General features: G+C 56.9%; 1 protein-coding gene across 1 annotated transcript; it reads left to right on the forward strand.

Moving 5' to 3' along the window:
• The first annotated feature begins 795 nt into the window (after positions 1-795).
• LRP10 (LDL receptor related protein 10) lies at positions 796-6,245 on the forward strand. The gene is given in 9 exon segments (XM_036842810.1): positions 796-931; positions 1,319-1,363; positions 1,865-1,881; positions 1,883-1,936; positions 1,938-2,002; positions 3,196-3,386; positions 3,505-4,522; positions 4,873-5,002; positions 5,114-6,245. Coding segments are annotated over 9 exon segments (2,139 nt in total). The 5' UTR covers positions 796-900; the 3' UTR covers positions 5,702-6,245.
• The last annotated feature ends 3,287 nt before the right edge of the window (positions 6,246-9,532 follow it).

Raw genomic sequence — 9,532 nt, forward strand, 5'->3', positions numbered from 1 at the left:
TGTGGTAATTGCTATAATAGAGGCTCACCAAAAAAAGTGCTACCGCATCCCAGACACTGGGACAAGAAAAGTACTGAGAGCTTAAGGATCCAAAGGAAAGACATGATAGTTACGGAATAAGCAGTTGCCCTTTGACAGACGTGTCCTGTAACTAACGTTACACGGAAAGGACTAAACAAAGCAGAGTTAAAAGTGGAAGCTGAGCGCCTTCAAAGGCCAAGTGACAAGACACTGCACGACCGGAAAGGGGTAAGACGGGCGGGTGGGCGGAGAGGCGCGTTGATTGGCAGGGTGGGGCCAGGCTCGTCACCCCGCCCCCTCCTCCGCCGGGCTCCTCCAACCCCTGGGCTGGCGGGGGTACAGTCTGGGCGAGGGACTGGGCGCTGTGCCGAGCCGCCTGTCCCCCTCCTCCGCTCCCCTGCCGCGTTCCGCGGGCTGGACGCGCTGGAGAAGTTGAGCAGCGCCCTGGCCGGCCCTGGGGGCTGACAGTCGGTAAAGTTTGGCCCGAAGAGGAAGTGGCCTCAAGCCCCAGCAGGTGGCGGCCAGGCCTGGACCGGGGCGCTCGCGGCCTGCGGGCCGGCTCTAGGCGAGGGCGCGCCCCAGCGCCGGTCTTCCAGCCGATTTCCGGGGCTTCGGGGGCCGGCCTCGAGAGAGAGCGCGGCGGCGGCCGGGGAAAACAACTCCGAAGTTGGCGAGAGGCACCGCCCCTGCGCTCGGGCCGCCTCCGTCCCCCACCCGCCCCCAGCCCTGGCCTCCAGAGCACCGGTCGAGGAGCCCGGGCCATGGAGGCCCCTCGGGGAGGCGGCACTGGGAGGCCAGGACGCCCGGAGCGGCGCCGCCTCCCCACTGGGTAGACCACCGAAGCTCCGGGACTCTTCCTGCACCTCCGGACGGCTCACGATGCTGCCGGCCATCCTTCTCCTCCTCCTGGGTAAGAAACCGAAAACGAGACTACTCGCCCGGCAACCCGCTCCCAGGGCTGTCACCGGGCCCAGGGGCTCTAGCCCCTTCCTCTACGTGGCCCCTCACCTTACCCTGCCAGCCCGTGCCCGGCAGTGCCTGCCCCAATCCGCGGGAACTCTCTAGCCGCTCTCCTCAGCCCGCAGCCTCTCTCTGGCTTCCGTAGATCACCGTACGCACCCCATAGGGCCGTGCTGCCGGACTTTTCCTTCGAGGTCACACACCGCTGCTTCCTCTGCTCCACCACCCTTTCCTGTAAACTACCCGGAAGCCGCAGATGGCTCCCTTTCCTACTTGAGTCGCTCAGGTGAAGAAAACTCCGAAGCGTGACTCTTGCCCTTTCTCGCTCTTCCTCTAGGAGGCGCTGTGGCCCACCCAGACAGGATCATTTTCCCAAATCCTGGTGAGTAGAGGATGCCCCTGGGGTCCCATGGGCTTGGTAATGAGGGAGGACCCAAGAGAAAGACTCTCTCTTCCTTGAATTCCTCTAGTACCTACCATAGTTTTAGAGTGGAGGTCATCCACCCTTTATTTTACAGATGGGGAAACTGAGACGCAGCATAAGCCTTCAGCTGGTAGTTATGTATTTTTTCCCCAAATATCCATCCTTGAACTGCCTAGCCAAAATGTAGTCTCCGCGAGGATAGAAACAGTATTTCCGGCTCCTCCTGGCCCAGTGGTTGCACAAAGCAGACCTCATGTTGTTTGTGGTTGTTGATACTTAAGGTGGAACTATGATGAGTGTGGAGAGACAGGGGCCCGCTGAAGGCTATGCCTCTAGAGTGTGTGTCGCTGGGGCAGGGGAGTTTCTGTGCTCCTTCTTGAAAAACCCAGGCCCTTGGAGGAGGCGTGGCATGGTAAGAGGCTCTCAACCGATTGTTCCTACCTTCCTCTCTCTCTCCAGCCTGTGAGGACCCCCCGGGCAGTGCTCTTGGAAGTGCAGGGCACCTTACAGAGGCCCGTGGGCCGGGACAGCCCGCAGCTCCCCTGCCAACTGTACCTGGCTCATCCTGGGCAGCAAGGAGCAGACGGTAACGCTCAGGTGAGAAGCAGAGCAAGACCTTATTCCTTTCCCCCACCCCTTCTCCTCTACTATGGAAAAGACTTCAGGGATCATTTCTCCGTGGAACTTCCATCCCTGTCAACAGGGGGAAGAGTAGAATTAGATTTGGCCTAGTCTGCCCTAAAAGCCTGGCTTGTTCCATGGTGAATTGGAACTGCCTGGAGGGGACATCTAGCTTGGGTCTTGTCATCTCTGAAGGACAACAGTCACTCTAGAAACAGTCTTTGCGCTCCGATATGACTGCTTTGAGGAGTCCTTCAATCCACTGCACATCCTTGCCTGGGATTCAAAGCTATTCCTTCATCAGCTTAGAACCTTCCTCAGCCTCCCCAGATCTTTCTTTTTTTTTTTTTTAATATTTATTTATTTTATTTTGGCTGCACTGGGTCTTAGTTGCGGCACGTGGGATCTTCGTTGGGGCATGAGAGATCTTTAGTTGCGGCACACAGGCTCTTAGTTGCGGCACGTGGGCTTCTTCGTTGCGGCATGTAGGATCTACTTCCCCGACCAGGGATTGAACCCACGCTCCCTGCATTGGGAGCACAGAGTCTTACTCACTGGACCACCAGTGAAGTCCCTCCCCAGATCTTTTAAACAGTCCAGGTTTCCCTGGGCTCCTCCAACCGTGGGCCGTGGGGTTGGGGCCCATGTTGAGTACCTGGCTATTTGTTTCCCACAGCTCACTTCCCATGAATTTACCCAGAAATGGGTAGGTGAAGGGAGAGGGCAATCTGGGGAGAGGTTGTTGGGGCAGAGGGATCAGAATGGCATGGTGATCTCAGGTCTCACCACTGGGCACTGGGAGGGGATGATGAGTTCTGGTTAATTAAGCTGTATGGTAATTGCCGGTTACTGCTAGCACCAAACTCGGGTGACAGTGCTGAAACAACAGGAAAGCAACGAATCAGTTCTAACTCAGTCCAGAACACAAGGCAGTTTTTCCAAAAGGCTCTAGGATGTACTCATGGTCTCATGGTGCCATAGGCCTCTGTTAGGGCTGTTGCCTTGATTACAAAGGAATTTGGCTAACTGCATTTTCATTTGGCTATTTGGATTGTGGATAAGCAGGTGTTCGTGCTTCTTGGAGTAGAACGGGCCTGACAGCACTGGGGGAGGAAGAAGCCAGCAGTGGTCAAGAATATCTTACGTCCTGCTCTCCTTCACCCCTGTAGGTTCCAAAAACTGCGTCTGGCCTGTGGCTCAGAGCGCTTAATCCTGCGCTCCCCCATCCAGCCACAGATCTCCCTGTGCGAGGCACCTGCCAGCCCTCTGCAGCTGCCTGGAGGCAACGTCACCATCACCTACAGCTATGCTGGGGCCAGAGCACCCATGGGCCAGGGCTTCCTGCTCTCCTACAGCCAAGGTGGGCTGGACAGGGCTGTCTGTAGTGCTATTAGAACAGGCAGTGGAAGCCTGAGGGAGGAGGGGAGGATCCTGCCAGCTCCAGTGCTTCACAGCCCCTCTCCATGGTGCCTCTGCAGATTGGCTGATGTGCCTGCAGGAAGAATTCCAGTGCCTGAACCACCGCTGTGTGCCCTTGGTCCAGCGCTGTGACGGGGTCGATGCCTGTGGCGATGGCTCTGACGAGGCAGGTTGCAGTTCAGACCCCTTCCCCAACCTGACCCCGGCCCCTGTCCCCACCCCACCCTGCAATCACACCTTGGAAGACTTCTATGGGGTCTTCTCCTCCCTCGGATACTCACACCTGGCCTCAGTCTCCCACCCCCAGTCCTGCCTCTGGCTGTTGGACCCCCATGATGGCCGGCGCCTGGCAGTGCGCTTCACGGCCCTGGACCTGGGCTATGGAGATGCAGTGCACGTGTATGATGGCGCCGGGCCCCCCGAGACCCTCCGGCTGCTGCGCAGCCTCACCCACTTCAGCAATGGCAAGGCTGTCACCGTGGAGACACTGTCCGGCCAGGCCACCGTGGACTACCACACAGTCGCTTGGAGCAGTGGTTGGGGCTTCAATGCCACCTACCACGTGCGGGGCTACTGCTTGCCTTGGGACCGACCCTGTGGCTTAGGCTCTGGCTTGGGGGCTAGCGAGGGCCTAGGCGAGCGCTGCTACAGCGAGGCGCAGCGCTGCGACGGCTCATGGGACTGCGCCGACGGCACGGACGAGGAGAACTGCCCCAGCTGTCCACCTGGACACTACCCCTGTGGGGCCGCTGGCACGCCCGGTGCCACAGCCTGCTACCTGCCTGCTGACCGCTGCAACTACCAGACCTTCTGTGCTGATGGAGCAGACGAGAGACGCTGTCGGCACTGCCAGCCTGGCAACTTCCGGTGCCGGGACGAGAAGTGCGTGTACGAGACGTGGGTGTGCGACGGGCAGCCAGACTGCGCTGACGGCAGCGACGAGTGGGACTGCTCCTATGCCCTGCCCCGCAAGGTCATTACCGCCGCGGTCATTGGCAGCCTCGTGTGCGGCTTGCTGCTGGTCATTGCCCTGGGCTGCACCTGCAAGCTCTATGCCATTCGTACCCAGGAGTACAGGTCAGTGGGAATGCAGCTGGCGGTAGAGGCGTGGGGACTGAGGGCGGGACAGGGCCTGTGCAGCCACAAAAGACCAGAGGGTGCCCACATTGGGGACAGGTTCTGGTGACCAGGTTCTGGGTTGGCTCCTAGGGTTGTCTAGCTTGGCAGACGTGCTCCTCTGAAGGGGGGACAGGTCTAGATCCTGAAAGCCATCTCAAGGAAGGAGGGGGATTGTCAGATGACTTTAGAAAGCCGTGGCCTAGCTCCGGGTGCCCCGGCCTGGGTGCGGAGGAAAGAGACCTGTCCAGGCTGGGGCAGGCGGCTCTGGTGAGCAGCACCCGTGACCGAGCCGTCCTCGTCCCTTCCAGCATCTTTGCCCCCCTCTCCCGGACAGAGGCCGAGATTGTGCAACAGCAGGCGCCTCCCTCCTACGGGCAGCTCATTGCCCAGGGCGCCATCCCACCTGTAGAGGACTTCCCTACAGAGAACCCGAATGACGTAAGTCACCCTCCCCAGCCGGACCACCTCCCACTCCCAGCCCTTCCTTCTTTCAGGCTTCTGGCTGTCCCCACCCCCTCTGACTCTGGTGTTTTCATCCTCTCCTTGCAGAACTCCGTGCTGGGCAACCTGCGTTCTCTGCTACAGATCTTGCGCCAGGACATGACTCCAGGGGGCGCCTCAGGCACCCGCCGCCGCCAGCGGGGCCGCTCTATGCGCCGCCTGGTGCGCCGTCTCCGCCGCTGGGGCCTGCTTCCGCGAACCAGTCCCCCAGCCCGGACCTCTGAGACCAGATCCCAGGTCACACCTTCTGCTGCTCCCCCTGAGACCTTAGATGGCAGCACAGGTCCAGCCCGTGAGGGCGGGGCGGTGGGTGGGCAGGATGGGGAACAGGCACCCCCGCTGCCTGTAAAGGCTCCACTGCCACCTGCCAGCACGTCTCCAGCCTTCCCCACTGTCCCCGAGGCCCCAGGGCCACTGCCTGCGGCGCCCCTGGAGCCATCACTGCTGTCTGGAGTGGTACAGGCCCTGCGAGGCCGCCTCCTGCCCAGCCTGCGGCAGCCAGGACCAACCCGGGCCCCACCTGGACCCCACACAACAGTCCTGTCCCCAGAGGATGAGGACGATGTGCTGCTGGTGCCACTGGCTGAGCCCGGGGTCTGGGTGGTCGAAGCAGAAGATGAGCCACTGCTGGCCTGAGGTGACCTGGCTCCCCTGGGTGCTCTATTCACAGTGACAGCAACCCTTTAGAGGGCAGCTCAGCTTCCCATCCACTACTTCCCTCCCTGTCCCTCAGTGTGAGGGCACTTGATGGGACTCCCATGGATCCCATGTAGCTGCTATAAAGTTAGGTGTCCCTCAGGCAGGGAGAGGGCTCACACAGAGCCCCCCTCTCTGCGCATGGCCAGAGACCACAGTCCTCCACCACCCTCTCCCCACACCACCACCATTTGGGTAGCTGTTTTTAAAAAGTAAAGTTCTTAAAGGGTCATAGGCCTGGACACTCCATCCTTGCCAAACCCACCCAAAAGTGGCCTTAAGCACCAGAATGCCAATTGGCTGGAGACTTCCAGCCCCCAAGGGGAGGATTTGGGCAGGTCCTGGGGTTTTGCCAATGGTGATCCCTCCTACAAGGCCTGGCTCATAAAAAGAGCACAGCAAATGCTTTTGTTCCATAGCCAGGCCATTGTCCAGGAAGCCAAGGTTGAAAATAAAGGAATCAGAAATTTAAGATTTTTGTAAATGAGCTGTGAGCATGAGCCCCGCCTCTCTGCCCATCTCAGCTTATGCTCCCCTCACCTTACTCCTCCCTATGAAGGCCTTTGCTCTGCCCTCCACCTCCTGGCCTTTTCCTATTTATCTTCCAACCACCCATCCTTGGTTTTTATACCACTCAGAGGGTAAGAAAATTCTAGGAACCCTAAGACTAACCCTCTCCACCTGCACTCACTGCCTGGGGCCCAGCTCTACAGTGACTGACACCAGCAGTGAGCACCAAGCCTCCTTACTCACTGCCAGGCCGGAAGTGGTGAGGCCGCTGGGCCCTGCAGCTGAGAAACTTCCCATTTATGGAGTACTCGCAGAGCATTAGTCACAGAAGCAGACTGTCCCTGGTGAAACACTCCTGCCCTCCATCCTCCACCCTACCAGGCATTTTCAGTCTGTCCTAGGCAAGACAGATGAACTCTCAGCCAGGATGCCTCAAAGCGGGCAAAGATGCGTCCAGAGAAAAATCATAATCGTTCAGGGTGTGAAGATGCTAGCATCACCTTGGCCAGATCCAAGAGGTCTTCCTGGAAGAGGGCCCAAACTAGATCCTAAAGAATGCTGTCAGTAGCTGGTATAGAATTGTGAATTTTAGGCGGGGTGAGAGTCCATATGATAAGCAAACTAAGGAGACAGTGAGGGCTAGGGCTGTAAGAGGGACCCTAGACTTCCTGAGAAAGGGGCTCAGGGGCACAAGCAATAGCCAGAGCTAAAGAGCTGGAGAGGGTAATGGAGGAGGGAATGATCTGTGAGAAATGTTGGGACCCAGCCTGTGGTAAGCAAGCTGACAGAGCTGTCCCAGAGTTTAAAAGGAAAATCAGCCGGGACAAAGGATTTAGAAAGAGCCTATGGGAGTGGGTGTGATGCCCACAGGAGCAGAGCTGAGGCATTCCCTAACGGAATCAGTCCCCGGAGAAAGGGCTCCCCCTCAGGCTCCCTTAGCCTTCCTGCCTGGCCCGGCCTATCCCCACCTCCCTGGTGGAGGGGCCCTGTTGATTACACACTGCCAGCACCCTCACACCCAGCACTAATTGCATACCGTTCCCTCTCGCAGCGAGCAGGAGCCTAGGGAAGTGGCTGAGGGGATATGGTACAGTCCTGGGACACTGGCATCTTGGCTTGGGGAAGACTCAAGCACCTTTCACTCCACGCCCTCTCCAGAGATTGGGGAAGGGGCTCCAGAGATTCTCATCCTTGCTTGCTGTTCTCCCTCCGGGCCTGCCTTCCCCAGTGTAAACAATCACTGGGTCCCACCCGCCCCGCATCAGGCCCAGTGAAAACAGGCAGGGAATGTTGATTTCCCCTCCCATGCCTCTCCATCACCTGGCCTCCGCCTCTCCCTGCTCCTCTCCTTCTCCATAGCCACCTCAAAACCTTCAGCCTGATATCCTCATCCTTGTCCTGCTCCAGACCTTTTACCTCCTAGGGGTATTTGAAACTTGAAAATGGACAAAGATTTAAGGTAGAAGAATGTTCCTCGTGGTGGAATGCTTCAGAATGCTGGAGGGAGGACTTGAAGGTAGAGTTCACTAGGAAGCCCTGTGCATGTAGATTTATGGGATTTATCTTCTGAAAGAAGATTCCTCTAGGTGCTGGGTGTGTAATCTAGGAGGTGCAAGCAGTAACACCATTTTTGTCAGCCACAGTGAAGCCCCAGGTGGCGGGGAGAGGGGACTGACATTGTACAGGCAGAATGGGGAAACTAAGATAGAGGGTCTTACCCAGGCAAGGGTGGGGCAGTAGGGGGCTGTCACCCAAGTTATTTTCACCACGGCCCAAGGAAAAAGAAGTGAGGCAACTTCAGATCCTATCAGGATAGACACCACTGTCCAAGGTGCCCAGTATCGGGGGTGTGGGACTCATGCAAAGGCCCTTGGTGGGGAGGAGGGAGGTGATCTCAGTTATGAGATGGGGATCAGGCTGAAAATCTGAGATAAATCTGAGCAGATACCAGAATTTGGTCCTTAAGGAGCAGAATCTGGGCCTGAACCAAGCTCCAGGCCACGCTGGGAGGGGAAAGGGACCCCCAGCCACACAGCCTGAGACTGTGGGAGCACCAAATTTTTGGGCAACCTGCTGAGTGCCAAACCCTTTATCACACGTAGCTAACCCTCACAACAAGGCTGTGCCGTGGGCATCACAGCCCCAAGTCACAGGCTCATGAGCAGCTTCCGAGGAATTAAGACTGCTCCAGTCTCTACTGAGAGGCAGACTTAAATCAGGATCAGCTCGGTTCCAAATCTCAGTCTGTCCCACTATTACACAGGACCTCCAGTTCCTGAGGGAACCTTGACCTGCGCTGGGCAAGTGCCCCTGCGCTGGGCAAGTGCACAGCCTCTTACCAGTGGGACAAGAGAGATAGTGGTTCAAGATGAAACCCAGCATGCGTCTGTGGCCTAAGGCTGGATTGAGGGCAGGCGGAAGTCATGGTCAAGAATCCTCGCTGGGGTCTCCAGCCCCTGACACTCTTATCTAGTATCATAGAAATGAATTCTACCACCTAAATGAGTTTTCCAGAAACATAAAGCTCACCCCTTTACAATTTAAAACTTTTTAAAAACTCATTCTGGAAGGAAATCACTCTAAAACATTACACTCGTCTTCAGCCCATCTGCACTATAATATAAATCCTTCTGGATAGCTGAGGATCATTCATAGACACCAAAAACCTCTGCAGCAGTGTTTTCAGAAGCTGTAACAGCGTCAGAAAAGCTATTTGCCTTAATGCCAGATGACCTTGGACCACTTTTTAAATGCTTATGACTGCTTTAAAAGTTTTCTGTGGGGACTTCCCTGGTGGCGCAGTGGTTAAGAATCCGCTTGCCAACGCAGGGGACACAGGTTTGAGCCCTGGTGCGGGAAGATCCCACATGCCGTAGAGCAACTAAGCCCGTGTGCCACCACTAGTGAGCCTGCGCTCCAGAGCCCGCGAGCCACAACTACTGAGCCCACAGGGCAGAACTACTGAAGCCCGCACACCTAGAGCCCGTGATCCGCAACAAGAGAAGCCACCGCAATGAGAAGCCCGCACACTGCAACGAAGAGTAGCCCCCACTCGCCGCAACTAGAGAAAGCCCACGCGCAGCAACGAAGACCCAACACAGCCAAAAATAAATAAATAAATAAATTTTAAAAATTAAAAAAATAAAAGTTTTCTGTGATACTGCTTCCCTTGCTACCAAGCGATCAGGGGTCACTAGCTGCTATAAATGTGCTTCTAATCTTTGAGCACAGGAACACACATGGACACATTAAAATTGTGAA

The sequence above is a fragment of the Balaenoptera musculus genome, chromosome 2, assembly GCF_009873245.2.
Source record: "Balaenoptera musculus isolate JJ_BM4_2016_0621 chromosome 2, mBalMus1.pri.v3, whole genome shotgun sequence".
Taxonomy (NCBI): domain Eukaryota; kingdom Metazoa; phylum Chordata; class Mammalia; order Artiodactyla; family Balaenopteridae; genus Balaenoptera; species Balaenoptera musculus.